Genomic DNA, 23,085 nt, shown 5'->3' with positions numbered 1-23,085 from the left:
ATGGAAGAGTATTACACGGTTACTCTGCCAAGCTCTAGACAGCCCCGACACTCAACAACAACACATCATTTGCAGACTATAGAACGTGACAAGCGGTAGAAAATGGATGGATGGATGGAATTACTGGTTTGCAAAAAAATATTTTTAACCCAAATAGGTGAAATTCGATAATCTCCTACGGCACACCAGACTGTATCTCACGGCAAACTAACGGCACAGTGGTTGAAAAACACTGGTCTATCGGTCGTCCCCTGGTGGTTGGATGTCTGTTGGTAGTGAACGTGCCTGTTTTGAAATGCAGCGAAGCCTGTTTAATGTTATTATTGCTGACGATCACCCTCATTCAATTGTAGCCGCCAAAATCATGATCACAATTAAAATGTTATTAATTGTGCAGCTCTGCGTGTTGATTGGCTTTGTGCTTGGAAAGGGCGGACAGAAGCGGAGAATGTGGGGAACATTTGGTTCTCGTGTTTGAGTGATTGCAATAGACGAGCGAGACGGTTCTGTTTGAGTTTGAGTTTTTTATTTGGGTGTCGACTACGGCCTACAGTAGTCTGATTGCAATCACTTCTTCAATTGAAGGCTGATAAGCCTTTAATAACGGTTCGAGTCACTCAAGCAGTAACGGAGACAAGCAGTAACATGACTCCACATAGGCTACTCAATTAAGCGGCGAAATCCCACATCCTCCAACCTCCTCCCCTGAGAGTGGTTGATCATCCGATACTATGAATTTGATTAGTTTGTGCCAACTCTACATTGGTATTCTCATGAAAACGTATCTTTCCGCTAGAATGAATCTGCCAGGGTTTGTTGTTTTTTAACCGCCTCATTAGCTTGATTGTGTGCATCTGCATGGCAAACAGAGATATTGCAAAGTTTGCATGTTGCTGCGCAATTTCTTGGCTGCTCGAGTTTATAGTATTACCACACCGTCAACATGCTGTTTGCTTTTGGTAGCGCAATTAATTAAAAATGGTACTACACTGCTTTTGAAAAATACCGGTATTGTCTTTCATCCGCATGCTGCCGTGCTGGAGTGACGATGCTGAGCCGAGAAGCACGTCAATTGTGCCATCGCTCACACACTCACAGAGCGCACAAGCAGAAACAGCAAGTAGAGGAAAAATCGGCAAATGAAGGCAATTCTACTGGTTAATAAAGAGGGTGCATGAAGCGCAATATGGAGGTATTTGGGCTTCAAAACTATCGTCAAGGTGACTCTGAAACGCGGACGCGCCACGCTGCAAGCAGTGTTCTCAAACATGCCTCGCCAAAGGTGCCAAGACTTAACCGGACTCTCGCCAGATCCTTGTAGTTCGCTGAGCTCCACACAAGGATCTGGGACTTCTCAATAGGAGATGTATTTCAGAAGGCGGGGCCTTGTAAAAAAATCATTGTATGTGATTGGATAAACCACTTGTCCGTTATCTTGAAAGACGTGCTACTTCAACCACTGATATCGAAATCAACCCGTGACGCTGATGACAGCGACGCTGGGAAATCCTAAACAGAACAGCCGACATATTGGATAACGACAGAGCGAAAAGTTCTCTGTTCATCTTTTAAATAATTAATAGTCGATAGATTCGACAAAACAGTTGCAATAGCAGAATCAATGTCAACACAAGACTCCTCGCTGCGTGCCCGCCATTGTTGTTTAAATCAAACAGTCGCTTCGGCGCTACGTCACATCTATGAAATCCCGCCCGGCGATCCTGGTTGGTTCATTTTTTTTTGCTATATTGAAGGTGTTTGCATTACCCTCGATCCCAGATCCTTGTGTGGAGCTTGGCGAACTACAAGGATCTGGCGAGAGTCCGGTTAGCCAAGACTACCTGCGCTTCAAACTTAGGTAAACATTTAAATGACAATAATGCAGACCTGCACAATAAGTTTAAAGGCCTACTGAAACCCACTACTACCGACCACGCAGTCTGATAGTTCATATATCAATGATGAAATCTTAACATTGCAACACATGCCAATACGGCCGGGATAACTTATGAAGTGCAATTTTAAATTTCCCGGCAAACTTCCGGCTGAAAACGTTTCGATATGATGACGTTTGCGCGTGACGTCAACGGTTGAAGCGGAAGTATTCGGAGCCCATTGAATCCAATACAAAAAGCTCTGTTTTCATCTCAAAATTCCACAGTATTCTGGACATCTGTGTTGGTGAATCTTTTGCAATTTGTTTAATGAACAATGAAGACTGAAAAGAAGAAAGTTGTAGGTGGGATCGGTGTATTAGCGGCGGACTACAGCAACACAACCAGGAGGACTTTGAGATGGATAGCAGACGCGCTAGCCGCCGACCTCACCTTGATTTCCTCCGTCTCCGGGCCGCCGACCACATCGATGATCGGGTGAAGTCCTTCGTCGTACCGTCGATCGCTTGAACGCAGGTGAGCACGGGTGTTGATGAGCAGATGAGAGCTGGCGTAGGTGGAGCGCTAATGTTTTTAGCATAGCTCTGTTGAGGTTCCGTAGCTAAATTAGCTTCAATGGCGTCGTTAGCAACAGCATTGCAAAGCTTCGCCAAGCTGGAAAGCATTAACCGTGTAGTTACATGTCCAGAGTTTGGTAGTATTGTTGATCTTCTGTCTATCCTTCCAGTCAGGGACTTATTTTTTTTGTTTCTATATGCAGTTAAGCCCGATGCTATCACGTTAGCTCAGTAGCTAAAGTGCTTCACCGATGTATTGTCGTGGAGATAAAAGTCACGGTGAATGTCCATTTCGCGTTCTCGACTCTCATTTCCAAGAGGATATAGTATCCGAGGTGGTTTAAAATACAAATCCGTGATCCACAATAGAAAAAGGAGAGAGTGTGGAATCCAATGAGCCCTTGTACCTAAGTTACGGTCAGAGCGAAAAAAGATACGTTCTGCACTGCACGCTAGTCCTTCACTTTCACGTTCCTCATCCACAAATCTTTCATTCTCGCTCAAATTAATGGGGTAATCGTCGCTTTCTCTGTCCAAATCTCTCTCGCTGCATTGTAAACAATAGGGAAATGTGAGCAGCCCTATCCCCTGTGACGTCACGCTACTTCCGGTATAGGCAAGGCTTTTTTTTTATCAGCGACTAAAAGTTGCAAACTTTATCGTCGTTGTTCTATACTAAATCCTTTCAGCAAAAATATGGCAATATCGCGAAATTATCAAGTATGACACATAGAATGGATCTGCTATCCCCGTTTAAATAAAAAAGATTCATTTCAGTTGGCCTTTAAAGGTAATGTAGTTAACTAGCTCCCCTGTTGTGCGTATATAGATAGGTAGACGCGCTCACAGCCCAATATTAGCAAAGTCCAAACCGCCCACCTAGTGCAAACTATTGCAAGTGAAATGACTGAATGTTGTAACAAATTGCTACAATTTGTGTTTTATCTTTAACAATGTGTTAAAGATACCTGCTACTAGGGTTGTACCGATACCAATATTTTGGTACCGGTACCAAAATGTGTTTCGATACTTTTGTAAATAAAGGGGACCACAAAAAATGGCATTATTGACTTTTTTTAACAAAAAATCTTATGGTACATTAAACGTATGTTTCTTTTTTACATGTATTTATTTATTTTATTATTTTGTATTTGTTTATTTATTTTAATCAGTCCAACACAATAATACACAATATTACAATAATAACACAATTCCAAACCAAACCTGGCCCAGCAACATTCAACATTCAACCCAATGGGAACAACGAAAAACCCTGGAAGGGGCCGCAGGTGTGTGGACCGCTGCAAACAAAGTACTAATATGATCCAATTTAAGAAACTGTTCAAACTCAAAGGGCCTGATTTACTAAAGGTTTGCATGTATTAAAACACTTGCAAACTTGATAACACACGCAAAACTGATCTACTAAACGTCTGCAAAGTGGGTTGTATCTGTTAAGTGAGCAGAACATGGTGTGCAATTAATTTTGCGTCTCCATCTTCATGAACATACAGAATATATGCTGGTTAGCAAAATGCCCACAATACTTGGAGGAGAAGATTCAAATATAATTATTAAGGAGGCGCAATGTGATTTGTCAACACTCATTAAGAATTGGCGAGCAATATTTTGCGTTTTATTTACCACGTTTGAAAAGTGTGTGTAAACTGACAGTTACACACACGGCTGCAGGATCTGTGCTGGCGCTGCAAAGACAGACGATGGACAGAGAATCCTTCGTCCTTCATGTGTGTGTTTACATATTTGCATGGTCTGTCAGAAAGAAAAACTAATTGGACGTATCCTCTATTAAGCAACATCCTTCTTATAATTTTCATAATTATGATCAGCATTTGTGATTGGCAACAAAAGGCATTATTCGGCAATGGCCGATCACATACTTTTTCATGAAAATCAGCGAATACCAATCGATCGGCACATTCCTAATATTTATATTAGAGATTTCCGATAATGGCTTTTTCGCCGATATTCCGATATTGTCCAACTCTTAATTACCGATTCCGGTATCAACCGATACCGATATATACAGGCGTGGAATTAACACATTATTATGCCTAATTTTGTTGTGATGCCCCGCTGGATGCATTAAACAATGTAACAAGGTTTTCCAAAATAAATCAACTCAAGTTATGGGAAAAAATGCCAACATGGCACTGCCATATTTATTATTGAAGTCATAAAGTGCATTATTTTTTAACATGCCTCAAAACATCAGCTTGGAATTTGGGACATGCTCTCCCTGAGAGAGCAAGAGGAGGTTGAGGTGGGCGGGGTTGAGTTGGGGAGGGAGGGTAGGTGGTAGCGGGGGGTGTATATTGTAGCGTCCCGGAAGAGTTAGTGCTGCAAGGGGTTCTGGGTATTTGTTCTGTTGTGTTACGGTGCGGATGTTCTCCCGAAATGTGTTTGTCATTCTTGTTTGGTGTGGGTTCACAGTGTGGCGCATATTTGTAACAGTGTTAAAGTTGTTTATACGATCACCCTCAGTGTGACCTGTATGGCTGCTGACCAAGTATGCCTTGCATCCACTTGTGTGTGTGAAAAGCCGTAGATATTATGTGATTGGACCGGCATGCAAAGGCAGTGCCTTTAAAGGCCTACTGAAACCCACTACTACCGACCACGCAGTCTGATAGTTTATATATCAATGATGAAATCTTAACATTATAACACATGCCAATACGGCCGGGTTAACTTATAAAGTGACATTTTAAATTTGCCGCTAAACTTCCGGTTCGAAACGCCTCTGCGGATGACGTATGCGCGTGACGTAGCCCGGCGAACACGGGTATGCCTTCCACATTGAAGCCGATACGAAAACGCTCTGTTTTCATTTCATAATTCCACAGTATTCTGGACATCTGTGTTCGTGAATCTGTTTCAATCATGTTCATTGCATTATGGAGAAGGAAGCCAAGCAAGCAAAGAAGAAAGTTGTCGGTGCGAAATGGACGTATTTTTCGAACGTAGTCAGCCACAACAGTACACAGCCGGCGCTTCTTTGTTTACATTCCCGAAAGATGCAGTCAAGATGGAAGAACTCGGATAACAGAGACTCTAACCAGGAGGACTTTTGATTTGGATACACAGACGCCTGTAGAGAACTGGGACAACACAGACTCTTACCAGGATTACTTTGATTTGGATGACAAAGACGCAGACGTGCTACTGTGAGTATGCAGCTTTGGCTTTTTTTTGCGTATGTACGTAACTTTTTTAAAATATATAAGCTTTATGAACCTTGGGTTAGGTGAACGGTCTTTTGGGCTGAGTGATTGTGTGTGTTGATCATGTGTTTGAATTGTATTGGCGTGTTCTATGGAGCTAGGAGCTAGCAGAGGAGCTAGGAGCTAGCATAACACGTACCGTACCGGACGTGCGCGTCACGTACGTAACTTTTTAAAAATATATAAGCTTTATGAACCTTGGGTTAGGTGAACGGTCTTTTGGGCTGAGTGATTGTGTGTGTTGATCAGGTGTTTGAATTGTATTGGCGTGTTCTATGGAGCTAGGAGCTAGCAGAGGAGCTAGGAGCTAGCATAACAAACACGCAGGTGTTATTATGCAGGATTAATTTGTGGCATATTAAATATAAGCCTGGTTGTGTTGTGGCTAATAGAGTATATATATGTCTTGTGTTTATTTACTGTTGTAGTCATTCCCAGCTGAATATCAGGTACCGTGAGTATGCAGCCTTGGCTGCTAAACATTCGATAACTTGACCGTATGTGCGCGTCACGTACGTAACTTTTTAAAAATATATAAGCTTTATGAACCTTGGGTTAGGTAAACTGTCTTTTGGGCTGAGTGATTGTGTGTGTTGATCAGGTGTTTGAATTGTATTGGCGTGTTCTATGGAGCTAGGAGCTAGCAGAGGAGCTAGGAGCTAGCATAACAAACACGCAGGTGTTTTTATGCAGGATTAATTTGTGGCATATTAAATATAAGCCTGGTTGTGTTGTGGCTAATAGAGTATATATATGTCTTGTGTTTATTTACTGTTGTAGTCATTCCCAGCTGAATATCAGGTCACCCTCGGCTCTCACAGCATCTTCCCTATCTGAATAGCTTCAACTCCCCACTAGTCCTTCACTTGCACTTTACTCATCCACAAATCTTTCATCCTCGCTCAAATTAATGGGGAAATTGTCGCTTTCTCGGTCCGAATCTCTCTCACTTCATGCGGCCATCATTGTAAACAATAGGGAACTTTGCGTATATGTTCAACTGACTACGTCACGCTACTTCCGGTAGGTGCAAGCCTTTTTTTTATCAGATACCAAAAGTTGCAATCTTTATCGTCGTTGTTCTATACTAAATCCTTTCAGCAAAAATATGGCAATATCGCGAAATGATCAAGTATGACACATAGAATAGATCTGCTATCCCCGTTTAAATAAAAAAAATTCATTTCAGTAGGCCTTTAAGGTTTATTGGCGCTCTGTACTTCTCCCTACATCCGTGTACCACTCCGTACAGCCGCGTTTTAAAAAGTCATACATTTTACTTTTTGAAACCGATACCGATAATTTCCGATATTACATTTTAAAGCATTTATCGGCTGATAATATCAGCAGTCCGATATTATCGGACATCTCTAATTTATATCATTACTTTTCTTTGCGGGGGACATTTTTTGGGGCCACTGTCGGCTAGTAACTGCCAACACAAGTTAGACTATAGTTACACTGACATTTACAACATTTTGCACTCAAGTTGTAGACATTTATTTTATTATACACTTGATTCAACCTGTACAACCCAGTCAGATCAAGTGTTAATAATTACGACTAATATAAAGATACAACTGATAATTTTTGCACACTTACTGCGTCACAAACTTTGCACGATTTACGATGAACAAACCACCTTAAAAATGTCCCTGATTAGTGGGCAACACTTCCAGTTGCCTGGCTTGTTCTCTGCACTGACGGTTGCACAGTCATTGACATGTTTGTTTGTCGGGCAGCGCTCTGTCTTGTTCTTTGTTGTGTAAATGCTGGTTGTCCCTGGAGTGAGCAGGCACACACCAGCTGGTAGCCATTGTTTAAGCATTGATGCCCTCTGTCCTCATGTCCTGCATTTCACCTTTTGAATAGTCTATTTTTAACCACAAGAACAATTTTAAAGCGTTTTTAATTGTAATAATTGTATTAACCACACATTTTCCCTTTTGATGGATGTTTTACCTGTGCACACATGCACATGGTGACTATGTATTGTGGTATCCGTCTCTGAACACACACATCAGAGATTTGTGAGTGTGTTCTTCCTTCTGGCTCGCACATGCATTGCATATGGGCATTGCATAACAGCCTTAATAACAGCATGTTGGGACAGAGAAACAAAAATGCTTCTGTAAAAGCATAAACAAAAATTCTGCTGCTACTGTAAAAGGACAAAAGTGAGTTTAATTTGAAGTGTTTGTGTGTGGTTGTATGACAAGCAGCTCATGTAATCATATTGTTTACACTTGTCCTAATAGTCGCCCTAAAGCTGCAGTGTTTTATGGTAAACAGAGGCAGCTGTCGTCCTCCAGAGGCAACTGAGGCGAATGCTCTCACCTTGCAAGTCTTTGTGACTTGTCTTTAGAATTTGAGATGTTGTATAAATGATAAAGTTAATTTTTCAGTGTGCTGTGATTGTGTACAGTCGTGGTCAAAAGTTTACATACACTTGTGAAGGACACAATGTCATGGCTGTCTTGAGTTTCCAATAATTTCTACAACTCTTATTTTTTTGTGATAGATGATTGTAACACATACTTGTTGGTCACAAAAAACATTCATGGAGTTTGGTTCCTGGGATTAAAGGCCTCACCTTTTCTCCTCCAAACATATTGCTGGGTATTGTGGTCAAACAGCTCAATATTTGTTTCATCTGACATCACATGGACAAAGATAAGGCCTTCTGGAGGAAAGTTCTATGGTCAGATGAAACACAAATTTAGCTGTTTGGCCACAATACCCAGCAATATGTTTGGAGGAGAAAAGGTGAGGCCTTTTAATCCCATGAACACCATCCCTACTGTCATAATACTGCCGTTGGTAGTGTTATGCTCTGGGCCTGTTTTGCTGCCAATGGAACTGGTGCTTTACAGAGAGTAAATGGGACAATGAAAGAGAAGGATTACCTCCAAATTCTTCAGGACAATCTAAAATAATCAGCCCGGAAGTTGGGTCTTGGGCGCAGTTGGGTGTTCCAACAGGACAATGACCCCAAACACATGTCAAAAGTGGTAAAGGAATGGCTAAATCAGGCTAGAATTAAGGTTTTAGAATGGCCTTCCCAATGATGAAGAAGCAAGTCCATGTCAGAAAAACAACAAAATTAGCTGAACTGCACCAATTTTATCAAGAAGAGTGTTCAAAAATTCAACCAGAAGCTTGCCAGAAGCTTGTGGATGGCTACCAAAAGCGCCTTATTGCAGTGAGGGACATGTAACCAAATATTAACATTGCATTGTTGCTATGTGGGCTCTGTACCGTGGATGTCGTTGTGGCTTGTGCAGCCCTTTGAGACATTTGTGATTTAGGGCTATATAAATGAACATTGACTGATTGACTGATTGATTGATTGATTGATTGATTGATTGATTGATTGATTGATATGTATACTTTTGACCCAGCAGATTTGGTCACATTTTCAGTAGACTCATAATAAATTCATAAAAGAACCAAACTTCACAAATGTTTTTTGGGACCAACAAGTATGTGCTTCAATCACTCTATCACAAAAAAATAAGAGTTGTAGAAATATTTGGAAACTCAAGACAGCCATGACATTATGTTTTTTACAAGTGTATGCAAACTTTTGACAATGACTGTATTTACAGTACTGCTGTTATTTTTAGTTTTAACCTCTGAGCCCAGGGGTTCACAGCAAATATACATATCACTGTTCTTTTCAGAGGCAACATACCATGTCATGGTTAGTTTGCTTTTAGTCCATAAGCATGTATCTGCTCTACAACCAACACACTACTAAATATTGACATAACAGCTCCATTTTAAACCGGTAGAGTAGTTCATCCCATGAATGGGCTCTTGATTGTTGATCATAACATGGAATAACAACGCCAATGGTGCTATGAGATGCAGAGTAATCAGGCTGGAAGAAAACTAGGGCAAGTATGCTATGGAGCAGGAGTTAATAAACCAGGCATGTACATGTCAAGTATGTTTTTCTCCTTGTGGACGTACAGTAGACGAGCCCTCATACATGTTGATATGCTCACCTTTGTCAGGTTGGGTTAGAGGTAGATTTAGGGTTCTGTGCCAGATGCGTGTTGTCTGTGAGATTATTGTGAAGTTGGATTATGATGTGCAGTGTTTCTGATGAGATTTGTGAATACTTGTTTTCTAAGTACAGCAGTACCTCTGTTTTCGTTTGTAATCCGTTCCAAAAGAGTCACAGACCAAATCGTGCAAAAACAAATGCAACAAATTACAAACCAAATTAAATATGAACACAGAAAAATATGTTTTTTAATTGTTTTACTCATCATTAAAACAAATGTAAAAATATATAAAATTACACCAGGAACTATTTACAGTTCTGAGTGTTTGTGCAGAGATACAAGACTAAAACAAAAGAAATTGACATTCTATGATGCTACATAGGCCGTTAACGTCATTGCTACTTGCAAATGTGAATCATCTTTCATAACAATACAGATAGTTTTAAGTTAAAATAGCCAATTAGCAACCGCTAATTAATTTCATGTAGGCTAGCAGCATTTGCAAGCTGTGCAGACTCCGCTTAAATGTTCATGCTCTCCATATTCTAATTACATTTTTGTGTCTAGGCCTGGGCGATATGACCTAAAAATATAATGAGATTTTTTTTCACAAAAAATTCAATTTGTTTTTTTTACGATTTTTTCCCCCCCTATTTTTAAAATAAACCATTTAATACCAATGACGGAGATAATTCAAGTTTTTCTTTTATTTGATCAAAAACTAGTAGTTTGAAATGGCAATGCATACACTGCATCTTACACTTAGCAAATGTTAACTTAAATAATGTTGTTCTTTTTAAACCAGATATAAATTTGTACTTTTTAAGGAATCATTCACAAATAACTGAATTAAGAGCTTCCATTGAGATGAATAGTGTGAAAACCTAAAACATCTGTATTTATTAAAATACTTTTGTAAATAAAAATGTAGTGTTATACATCGGCATTACTAACCGTCCGGAATTTTACCGCGGTTTATCATTATACCGTTTACCGTTACATCCCTACGTAGGAGTAAAAGGGAACTAGAATATATACATGAACAAGGGGTGGATTCAAACAAAATCAGGGAGTATTATCGCCACATTTTCAACCACTTTCACTCTTCTGTCATTGCAATGAATGACGCATTGAGGCACCACTGAATCCCGTCGTTAAAGGTTTGTTTGATATGCTTTGAATTTCTTTTTAAAAATACCGGTATAGATTTTTTTTTTAAACACAATTACTGTAACTTAAATATTTATCTGCGGCCTAACAAAAAGTAGACTTTTAAATGATCAGCATTGTGAATTTATGTATTTGATGTAAATAAAGTAGTAAAAAAAATAACATTGATTTCATGGCCATTTAAGGCTCCTGAGGACGTTGTTCAGGTTTCTGTATGGTGTCAAAATAAATACTGTATTCTTAAGCAACGTTTATTTTGTTTTGTATGTAATCTTTTATATGATATTGTTATTCAAATAAAGATTAAAAAAAGAAAACCATGGTAACAGTGACGGCGTGATGACAATAACTGCCGTGAAACAAGTTGGCGGGAATGACGTAGTCTTTGCTCATGCGTGGACCGATCATGCCTTCTGGTACCGATCGTGTTGTGACAGTACTTACAACACCTTTTTTTTTCTTTGGAACAAACGTCTCGCTTTCACTAGCGTTAGCATTAGCCATGTTTTGAATTTCCGCTAAGGAAGAAGGGTGCGGGTGAGAACTACGGAAGCTCATGGGGGCAATAAATATGCCGGAGCAAGAGGAGAGAAAAATTGTCTGTAACAAAAAACTTGAATTTATCCATAACATGTATATTATCGCCCAGGCCTAGTTGTGTTGTACATAATTTGTACACCAGCTTGATTTCCTCCACATTGCGCTAATGCACTAATGTGTTGATGCGGCAAAGAAGAGATTGGCGACACAATGCACCAGTACACAACCGATGTTGAGTTAGCATTTTCCTCAACAACAGCGGGATGATAACTCCAAGTCACAGCTGACATTTTGTTTACTTCAGCAGTAAATTGCAACCGGACATTGAGCCGGAAAGGGTCACCTCTGATTGACTGTTGTCACAAACACTTCCGCGATGTTCCATCCATCCATCCATTTTCTACCACTTGTCCCTGTCGGGGTCGCGGGGTATGCTGGAGCCTATCTCAGCTGCATTTGGGCGGAAGGCGGTGTACACCATGGACAAGTCGCCACCTCATCACAGGGCCAACACAGATAGACCGACAACATGCACACTCACATTCACACACTAGGGCCAATTTAGTGTTGCCAATCAACCTATCCCCAGGTGCATGTCTTTGGGGGTGGGAGGAAGCCGGAGTACCCGGAAGGAACCCGCGCAGTCATAGTGAGAACATGCAAACTCCACACAGAAAGATCCCAAGCCCAGGATTGAACCCTGGACCTTCGTATTGTGAGGTACACGTACTAACGCGCCATGTTCAATCGAGTTAATATGCTCACAGCTGATCACCATAGTCGACCTAAAATGTACCACGATTTATAATCGCCAAGGCCCAGGTCACATGTAAATAATGAACGTTTTTTTGAAAGCAAGATCACCTTGTTGATGCAAGAACATTTAGTATTTATTGTGGATACACAATTTTCATGGCTGGGCGATATATCGATAAACTCGATATATATTGTCTCTGTGCGATATAGAAAATGACTATATCGTGATATTGGAGTATATGTTCTATACCATACCATACCATACACGCAGTTGCTTTTAGCTGCGGGCATTACACTACAGGCGTTTCTCACTCTTTGTTGTCTCTGCTTCTCACAGAGACATAAAACAAGCACACCTTCTTACATACGTCACATATGTATACGCCCTCGCGGAGCAGAGAGGTAGCGGCATGGGTAACGTTAGCTGTGGTGCGAGTGGTAATACGAGAGAAAGAAGGTGCGAATCTGGTAACAAATGAAGGAAGAATTAATTCCCAAGAAAAACAGCAGGGGGTCCATGGTCTGGCGGTGGTTTGGCTTCAAGCGGGAATATGTCGAACAGACAACCGTAATTTGTCAAGTGTGGGGCAAAAGCGTTGCTAGAAAAAGTAGCATTACTGCTAATATGTAGCATCATTTGAAAAGTCACCCGCTAGAGAATGAAGAGTGTTTGAAACTCCGCATGTCAACATCTCCGTTCGGTGCCACACCAACAAAATGCAGAGGCAACCATTTCCACATCAACACCGTATGAAAAAAATAGTCAACAACAGAAGGAGATAACGTCCGCAGGAACCTACCACATAGCGAAGGACATACACTATTTGATTTCCTATTATGCAGCTCATTTTTATTTGACAGTTATTGAAATATCTTGTGTGACATCATGCATAAAAGTGCACTTTATATGTTTTAAACTATTGTAGTGACGTTCTGTACAAAAAGTGCACTTTGATTTAGTGTTGTTTTGATATGTCATATTTGTGACATCATGCACAAAAGTGCATTCATAGCTTGTTTTAAAATGTCTCTGACAATCTTGCACTTTCTGTTTTGAAATGACATGAATGTTTGTGCCACTGCTTAATAACTGTTTAATAAATACAGTTTTGGTAAATTGACTTAGTTGTGATTTCCCTCTCTGCATGAAAGTTTAAAATGAGCATATATTAATGCAGTATGAACAAGAATGTTTTAATGTAGACACATACAATCATCATACTGGTGTGATTACACTACCGTTCAAAAGTTTGGGGTCGCCCAAACAATTTTGTGGAATAGCCTTCATTTCTAAGAACAAGAATAGACTGTCGAGTTTCAGATGAAAGTTCTCTTTTTCTGGCCATTTTGAGCGTTTAATTGACCCCACAAATGTGATGCTCCAGAAACTCAATCTGCTCAAAGGAAGGTCAGTTTTGTAGCTTCTGTAACGAGCTAAACTGTTTTCAGATGTGTGAACATGATTGCACAAGGGTTTTCTAATCATCAATTAGCCTTCTGAGCCAATGAGCAAACACATTGTACCATTAGAACACTGGAGTGATAGTTGCTGGAAATGGGCCTCTATACACCTATGTAGATATTGCACCAAAAACCAGACATTTGCAGCTAAAATAGTCATTTACCACATTAGCAATGTATAGAGTGTATGTCTTTAAAGTTAAGACTAGTTTAAAGTTATCTTCATTGAAAAGTACAGAGCTTTTCCTTAAAAAATAAGGACATTTCAATGTGACCCCAAACTTTTGAACGGTAGTGCATATGCATCAAGTGTCCATTCAAGGCTAAGGCAAAATATCGAGATATATATCATGTATCGTGACATGGCCTAAAAATATCGATATATTAAAAAATGGCCAAATCGCCCAGCCCTAGCTTAAGGCTTAAAACGTTAACATTATTTCCTGCCTTTGTGCTTCTGTCAAGCAATGGTTTTGATCGTAGCCGCTTGTTATTTCCGTGCCTCCCCGATGTGCTCGTGGTACGTGTATGCAGAAGGATTTCTGAAAGCTGCAGATGCTCCCATGGCACTGCCAACCTGACATCCAAGCTCCTGGAATATAAATCCTTGCTACAATGTGCATTGGCTGGCAGCTCATCATTAGACTAGGAGATTATTTGTTTATTTCAAACCTCCTCGGACATGGCGGCCTGTAGTCAGCTGCTGACCTGGGAAACAAATAAGAAACAGAATATTTTTTTCAGAAATTCGCTCATTTGTAATCATAATTTCAATCCGTCAAAGATGAGGTTTTGTCCTGGTAAATTAGCATGCAATGTAAGCCCTGATTGGTTGTGTGCGTGTGTGTGTGGATGAATGCAAGGGTAAAATAGTATGATTCTGTCTGGGTATAAATGGTGAGAAGACTTAGCCCGGTTTGGGGATTAGAGAAGAAAGGGGCGGGGAGCATGCATGATCTGTCAAGGGCTTAGTTCCACAGTTATCCCTACGGCAGCAGCAGTGATGGCAGCGGCTGTGTTTTCATTAGTCTAATATTCAGAGAAGCTCCACAATTATGTAAGAGTGACGTGCTGTCGTCCTCTCTCGGCTGGCCTACTGCGTTGCAGAAACGTGTTCCATGTTCCTTTGATCCTCCATCGCTGGGAAAAAAAAACAAAAGGACATCTGACGGGAGTGTGTGTTCCGGCACAGGACTTGTAGTAGTCACGCCACAGCAACCTTGCTGCTCTGGGGCTGGTTGGCATGGACGCACTAATGCGTTGAAGCGGCGAGGAAGAGTCTCTGCGAGGCGGAAAAGATGAGCACGCACGAGGAGCTGCTTCGAGTCTCTATTTGAAAATGGAAGAAGGGTAAATCTGGCGTAGCGTCAGCGTGATCTGTGTGATGCTGTTGGCCTTGGAGAAGTATTACAGTAGAAGATGAAGTTCAAGAAGTTCATCACGATCATGCAGGCAGCAATGGGGATTGTACCTCTAAACAAACGAGAGCTTCTGCCACCCGGCAGGAAACTATGGAGACCCCCGGGGTGAGTAACTTTACTTTGGGTATTTTTACAAGCTTGTACAGCTTGTTTACCAAAGTGCAGAACTGCATCTTCTAAAGATTTACTCCAGCCGCTGGTTATTTGGAACTTCCCTGGCTGAGGATGCTAACATTATTAGGAGGCTTGCTAGAACTTAAAGACTTAAGGGTGGATTCTTTTTTTTCTGATAATCCAGTCACTGGCAATGTTGTAATAAAAAGGTAGTAGTTTTGGTAAATGGGTTATACTTGTATAGCGCTTTTCTACCTTCAAGTAGGCTGGCCTACTGCGTTGCAGAAACGTGTTCCATGTTCCTTTGATCCTCCATCGCTGGGAAAAAAAAACAAAAGGACATCTGACGGGAGTGTGTGTTCCGGCACAGGACTTGTAGTAGTCACGCCACAGCAACCTTGCTGCTCTGGGGCTGGTTGGCATGGACGCACTAATGCGTTGAAGCGGCGAGGAAGAGTCTCTGCGAGGCGGAAAAGATGAGCACGCACGAGGAGCTGCTTCGAGTCTCTATTTGAAAATGGAAGAAGGGTAAATCTGGCGTAGCGTCAGCGTGATCTGTGTGATGCTGTTGGCCTTGGAGAAGTATTACAGTAGAAGATGAAGTTCAAGAAGTTCATCACGATCATGCAGGCAGCAATGGGGATTGTACCTCTAAACAAACGAGAGCTTCTGCCACCCGGCAGGAAACTATGGAGACCCCCGGGGTGAGTAACTTTACTTTGGGTATTTTTACAAGCTTGTACAGCTTGTTTACCAAAGTGCAGAACTGCATCTTCTAAAGATTTACTCCAGCCGCTGGTTATTTGGAACTTCCCTGGCTGAGGATGCTAACATTATTAGGAGGCTTGCTAGAACTTAAAGACTTAAGGGTGGATTCTTTTTTTTCTGATAATCCAGTCACTGGCAATGTTGTAATAAAAAGGTAGTAGTTTTGGTAAATGGGTTATACTTGTATAGCGCTTTTCTACCTTCAAGGTACTCAAAGCGCTTTGACACTATTTCCTAGGGGTGTAACGGTACACAAAAATTTCGGTTCGGTACGTACCTCGGTTTAGAGGTCACGGTTCGGTTCATTTTCGGCACAGTAAGAAAACAACAAAATATACATTTTTTGGTTATTTATTTGCCTCAAGTTGTTGCTCAGATTAAATAAAATGACAAAACTTTTCTTCTACATATAAAAAGTGCAACATTAAACAGTTTCAAATCAACTCATCATGCTTAATTTATTACAGCATTTGGGAAGCATGTAGTTGATTTTTATTATGTAAATGTTCTATTTTTATGATAGCAGGGACCCTGCCATTCAAAACTAGGCTGCTCCATTACTAATGATTAATGTAACTATAGCTGAAAAAATAGTACAATAGCAATAGGAGAGACTATTCATCCCTGAACACCATGGAGTTCATGTAGGCTTAATGATGCAGTTACATTATTATATCAACTATCAGAGACAGAAACTCTTCATTTAACATAATGTCCTTTGTTGCTGCTTCAACACAGCTCAATCAACACAGAAAAAGGTAAAGTGAAATAACAGACAGACAGGGCTTTGCTGTCCGTAACACACACACACACACACCGCAAAATGAGCTAACGTTACGCTATAAGCGAATTAGCCTTCACCTCAAACCAGGACTGCGAGCGAGCTGAGCTGCCTTTTATATTTCTAGAACATCAACGGGCTCATAGTGATGTTACTAGTAGTTGACTGGGAAGTGTTTATTATCATTTGGGGAGAGTCCGCTGCCTGATGCTTACCTGCTAAACGCTAAGCACTGACTACATGCGCTCTGAATACACACTGCTGATTGGCTGTTACCGATCTGCGTGTAACCAATCAGATTGTTGTGTGGGTGGGACAATGCTGGGTGCTGTGTAGACTACAGACAGAGACAAGAGGCAGAAAGCGGAGCAGCTTGTCAAGACTTTAGCTTAGGCGGCTACTTCATATGTTCGTGTGGAAACTCGTTCGGTACGCCTCCGACCTGAACCGAACCCCCCGTACCGTTACACCCCTACTATTTACACATTCACCCATTCACACACACATTCACACACTGAGCAAGGGTGAAGTGTCTTACTCAAGGACACAACGGACATGATGAGGTTGGTAGAAGGTGGGGATTGAACCAGGAACCCTCAGGTTTCTGGCACGGTCACTCATTGTACGGAAAAGTACTGTACTGTGCAATCTACTAATAAAAGTCTCAAGCAATCAAAACCTTAGAGACTGAACATTGTGGTGAATAGAAATGAAGGGAGCAGAATGAAAAAGAGAAAATAAATCTCCTTGTTTGTTAGAATTAGCACAATGTATTTAGTACCGTATGACTGCAAGGAAAAATCAATCATTGTAAATTAGAATTATTTCTACAGTAACTACAAAACAAAGAATATGTCTGGACACTTCTGTCAACAAACACATAAAGTTTGCACATTAGTTACACATAATACTACAAGGGTGTCCCAAACGTCACTATTCAATACATTTGATATTTTATCATTGGGACGGTTGTGAGGCCATCAGCATTTGACAGCTTAGGCTTTGCAGTTTTTTGCAAGCTTATCATTCTCCTCCCCATGGCTCGCAAATTTACTTTTTAGCAGTGTTGCAAAATTTCCAGCATGGAAATATGTTTTTCTGTCCTTGACTGTTCAGCACCAGTTTGTAAAGCTTTAAGTCCGTCACACTTTTTCAACACGTAGGGCAATTTACACTGTCTATGGCAAGTTTCTTGAAGCAGGATCTATAGGGATGTAACAATATGGCAATTTTAAGAAGACCGAGATGTACACAATTGATTATCTTAGTTGCTCGGACAGCAATGTGTTTGTACAAGTTTAAATTTGGTTTGGGTTATGACGTTTATAATGGGGAAATATGTTAATGTGTCTTTATTCATGTTACTATTTAAGCTAGCTAGTTATTGGTGCATGAGCTTGCTTTTCTAGTAAATGAGCAGGATCATAGTTCAGTGCACTGCAAAAAGTCAGTGTTCAAAAACAAGAAAAAAAAATACAAAAATTATGGGTATTTTATTTGAACTAAGCAAAATTATCTGCCAATACAACAAGAAAATTTGGCTTGTCAAGACTTTCCAAAAAAGTAAAATTAGCTAACCATTAGCTAACCTCAATGAACCCAAAAATACCTTAAAATAAGTATATTCTCACTAATAACAAGTGCACTACTATATGAGTACGAATTTTCTATTGTTTCGTTGAAAATAAAACAGCAAAGTCCATTTGGCGGTCGTTCGTTTTAATTATAAGACAACATTGCGTCAAAATCATGATTTATTTTTTCATGCTTGAAGTAAGAAATTATTACTTTAAAAAAGTAGTTGTATACTTGTGAGTGTTGATGACACAGCTTCACAACAGTTGATATTCTAGTTTCAAGCATGTTTTACTCAATATAGGTCATCAACTCTTAGCAACAAGCTGTAATATCTTACTGAGATCATTTAGGACAAATACACTTAAAACAAGTAAAGCACTCTAACATAAAATCTGCTTAGTGAGAAGAATTATCTTGTCAGACAAAAAATAAACAAATATCACCCTTATTTGAGATATTTAATCTTACTTAGATTTCAGTTTTTGCAGTGTGAGTTTATAGAAGATCGGTTATCATGGTTTTCATGATGATTTTAATTTAAAACTGTAATACTTAAATGTCAAGTGTTTTACCACAGATTATCATTAATACTGGCAATCGTTACATCCCTAGCATGCTACTACCACCACTGATAAAAAAAAAAAAAAATGAACACAGAGAGCACACGTTCGTGCAAAGGCAGAGTGTCAGCATTTTCAGTAACAAAATCAGTGGCGGTAGAAGGAGGCCGTCTGCAAGTTTGTCAAGAACAGATCCGGTTTCCAGAAACTTGCCATGGATAGCGTAGAATAGATTGTGCTAAACTGGTGCTGAACTGCAACTTATTTCTAGGCAACAGTTTTGCTCCAACGTCATGAGCAAGAGAATGATCTAAAAAATCTATTAAAAAAAAACCTAGGCTGTCAAATGCTCTCTCAATAGATAGTTGAAACAAAATAGATAATGTTTAGGATAGCCTGTATGTTCTGGTGCAACTGTACATACTGTATGACTGTCAAGTAATTAACCGTATAGTAACTACCTACTCAGTGGCCTAGTAGTTAGAGTGTCCGCCCTGAGATCGGTAGGTTGTGAGTTCAAAACCCCGGCCGAGTCATACCAAAGACTATAAAAATGGGACCCATTACCTCCCTGCTTGGCACTCAGCATCAAGGGTTGGAATTGGGGGTTAAATCACCAAAAATGATTCTTCTCACCTTCCAGGGGGTGAACAAGGGGATGGGTCAAATGCAGAGGACACATTTCACCATACCTAGTGTGTGTGACAATCATTGGTACTTTAGTAACTAAAATGACTACTCACCTGGCTGACCCTTTGTAAACATGATAGCCTATACTTTTTTTTAGCCTATATTTCCAGTAGCTTATACTTATAGTAACTTATGTTATACAAGTGGTTTTGTTTGGCCTCACACTCTTTGGATGCTACATGTTACACCACAACAAATAAGATGTTTTCATTATAATTTGACTGCATTTAAAATACTGTAAACATTGTTAAAAACAGAAAAGTCCAATAATGGCCAATACCTAAAAAAATAGAATACTTAGAGGTTTTGCTGTATAAATAAACTCAAATTACCAACTGCTTTGCTACTCTGGATGTCATGGACGTATTTTGTGGATTCTGCTGAAATCCATGTTTTTAATTCAGTCGTGTCTTCTCTGACTTAAAGCATTAGTGCTTATATGTCCTAACATGACCTTACAACAGGGCTCAACTCAACTGTGCACGGGACCCATTTTCACACAGCAAAGGACTCATCTCTTTATTATTTTTCTTACTAAGTATACAATAGTTTCAAATTGTATTTAGCAAAATGGCTAACATTTATCGTAAAAAAATAAAAATAAGGCCATATGGCCAGTATGCCATTTGTGCACAACTGAATGAAATGCTTACGCGGGGGGGATTCCAACTATTTTGCACTGGTAGTAGTCGATCCACAGCGATCGTTCTGCCACACAATACCTCAATAATCATGAGGGGAAATTACACTTCAACGACTATTGTTGGCTTTGACAGTAGGATTGCTCTTTGCATCAAAACAGTTGTTTTTCTCACTACGATAGGGCGAAACCATCCTTGGCCAGGCACACCCTCCTGGTTTTTGGAGTATAAACCTTTGGGGTTTTGGCACCAGCCGCTGAACTAGATCTGACCAATCTATGAGCACGAACTGATGAAGCCTATTCGGGTTAAAGAGGCGAAACGTCTTCTAAGACAAACCAAACAGTCCAGTTGCGATCCATTGAATGCCCTGAGATTACAATGACCTGGATGAATGAGAGCATTCATAGACATAAGGTCATATATTAACATGAATTTTTCAAGCACGGTGGTGGTAGTATTATGCTCAGGGCCTGTTTTGCTGCCGATGGAACTGGTGCTTTACAGAGAGTAAATGGGACAATGAAAAAAGGAGGATTACCTCAGTGGCCTAGTGGTTAGAGCAGGGGTGGGCAATTAATTTTTACCGGGGGCCGCATGAGCTACCCGAGCACTGCTGGAGGGCCACATCGACAATATTTCAATTAAATTTTGCTCAATATTATTTTTGATATATACCGTAAGATAAATAATAATAATAATAATAATAATAATAGTAATACTTCAACATAGTGTGTGTAACAGCATTCCATGACTAATATATATAAATTAACATGAATAATAAATGACAGTAAAATAAGCACACGTATGACTGAGGAGTCATAGTGTAACTTTGTGTGGTGTTTGAGTTGTCCGACTTTTTGTGTGGCCGTAAACGCACCAGTGGTTTAGTGCTATGCGTGTTGGTGACAGATGACAAGTTGGTTTTGGCCTGGTTTGTACGGCAGAAAATGACTAGTTTTTCGAGATAGAATTGTTTTACTCATGTTTTTGGTGTGGTTATGTCCGAATATAAACAGTTTTGTTCAATAAAGTGATCGATATAATTCCTGTCCTCGAAGCATCTCGATAGACGTTACAATAATTGAACGGTGTTCAATTGAACGGTGTTGACGAACACCATTAGGGCCGCTTGTTGTCACTGTCACTCAAAGTTGCATTGCAAAATTCCATAGAATAAATATGTTTATTTTGTTTAGAATTCAGATGGGATTTGATTTGGTGCGCGGCATATATACTTGCTGCGCGCAGCGGACGCTTGAGCAGTGCGCAATTGCGCAGGCACGCACCTTAGGTGAGGGGACGTTGCTTTGCAGTTCATGTGTTGTTGAAAACACGGCATTCCTCATCAACTTTTCTCTTTTTGGCGTCTCGGGTGTAAACCGTGCATCACTTGTCGCTGCATGTGCACCTTCACTCGCAGGTTACACACGGACACACGCCCATAAATAATACTTTTCAAAATAAAAGCAACACAGTTGTATTGCGCGCAGGACATAGATGTTTTTTCAACTTTATTTTGTAATTGCAGTTGTTCACATTCACTCACAATCACGCATACGTCCACACGGAAGTAATACAAATAACGATTTTCAAAACAAAAGCAGCACCGTTGTATTGCACACTCGACATAGATACTTTTTAAAATTTATTTTGTAATTTATAATTGGCCTCACGCGGGCCGGACAGGGACGCACAAAGGGCCGGATGCGGCCCGCGGGCCGCAGAATGCCCAGGTCTGGGTTAGAGTGTCCGCCCTGAGATCGGTAGATTGCGAGTTCAAACCCCGGCCGAGTCATAACAAAGACTATAAAAATGGGACCCATTACCTCCCTGCTTGGCACTCAGCATCAAGTGTTGGAATTGGAGGTTAAATCACCAAAAAATTATTCCCCGGCACGGCACCACTGCTGCCCACTGCTCTCCTCACCTCTCAGGGGATGAACAAGGGGATGGGTCAAATGCAGAAGACACATTTCACCACACCTAGTGTGTGTGAGAAAATCATTGGTACTTTAAATTAACTTTAACTTTAACTTACATTCTTCAGGACAACCTAAAATCATCAGCCCGGAGGTTGGGTCCGGGTGTCGGGTGTTCTGTTGGGTGTTCCAACAGGACAATGACCCCCAAAAACACGTCAAAAGTGGTAAAGGAATGGCTAAATCAGGCTAGTATTAAGGTTTTAGAATGGCCTTCCCAAAGTCCTGTCTTAAACGTGTGGACAATGCTGAAGAAACAAGTCCATGTCAGAAAACCAACAGATTTAGCTAAACTGCACCAATTTTGTCAAGAGAAGTGGTCAAAAACTCAACCAGAAGCTTGTCAGAAGCTTGTGGATGGCTACCAAAAGCGCCTTATTGCAGCGAAACTTGCCAAGGGACATGTAACCAAATATTAACATTGCTGTATGTATACTTTTGACCCAGCAGATTTGCTCACATTTTCAGTAGACCCATAATAAATTCATAAAAGAACCAAACTTCATAAATATTTTTGTAGCAAACAAGTATGTGCTCCAATCACTCTATCACAAAAAACAAGAGTTGTAGAAATTATTGGAAACTCAAGACAGCCATGACATTATGTTCTTTACAAGTGTACGTAGACTTTTGACCACGACTGTATGTCATATTAATGTGACACCACACAGATCTATACCTTGGTTTCTACTCCTAACAGTTACACTCAGCTGGAAATAATTATGTATGATATTCATGCGCAGAGCACAAACCTTTTGCATGAAATATCATATAAAATATATAATATAAATCAATACAATCAATTAGCATGTTAGGTGAGTGTGCATTTAAACAACGCATGTTTTGATGCCATGCAAACATGGCATGATAGAGTGACGTCAGGTGGCGACTAGACACCTGTTTTGCTTCAGAG

The 23,085-nt window shown here is 40.3% G+C and overlaps 1 protein-coding gene across 8 annotated transcripts in view; it reads left to right on the top strand.

Moving 5' to 3' along the window:
- tjp2a (tight junction protein 2a (zona occludens 2)) overlaps window positions 1-23,085 on the top strand; it is a 100,763-nt gene that overhangs the window by 3,347 nt on the left and 74,331 nt on the right. For 4 of the 8 annotated variants that reach the window (XM_062031598.1, XM_062031589.1, XM_062031592.1 and 1 more), the window contains exon 1: window positions 15,487-15,876. The exons of 1 other annotated variant lie outside the window; for it this stretch is intronic. In XM_062031598.1, coding sequence (XP_061887582.1) covers window positions 15,770-15,876 — 107 coding nt within the window. In that variant the 5' untranslated portion in view covers window positions 15,487-15,769. Of the gene's footprint in view, window positions 1-15,484; window positions 15,877-23,085 lie in introns of those variants that run through there. 3 more of the 8 variants (XM_062031596.1, XM_062031590.1, XM_062031591.1) reach the window with 2 other exon arrangements.

This window comes from Entelurus aequoreus, linkage group LG21, assembly GCF_033978785.1.
Source record: "Entelurus aequoreus isolate RoL-2023_Sb linkage group LG21, RoL_Eaeq_v1.1, whole genome shotgun sequence".
Taxonomy (NCBI): Eukaryota; Metazoa; Chordata; class Actinopteri; order Syngnathiformes; family Syngnathidae; genus Entelurus; species Entelurus aequoreus.
The sequence above is the reverse complement of the archived record's forward strand: the minus strand, read 5'-3'. Positions and strand labels throughout refer to the sequence as shown.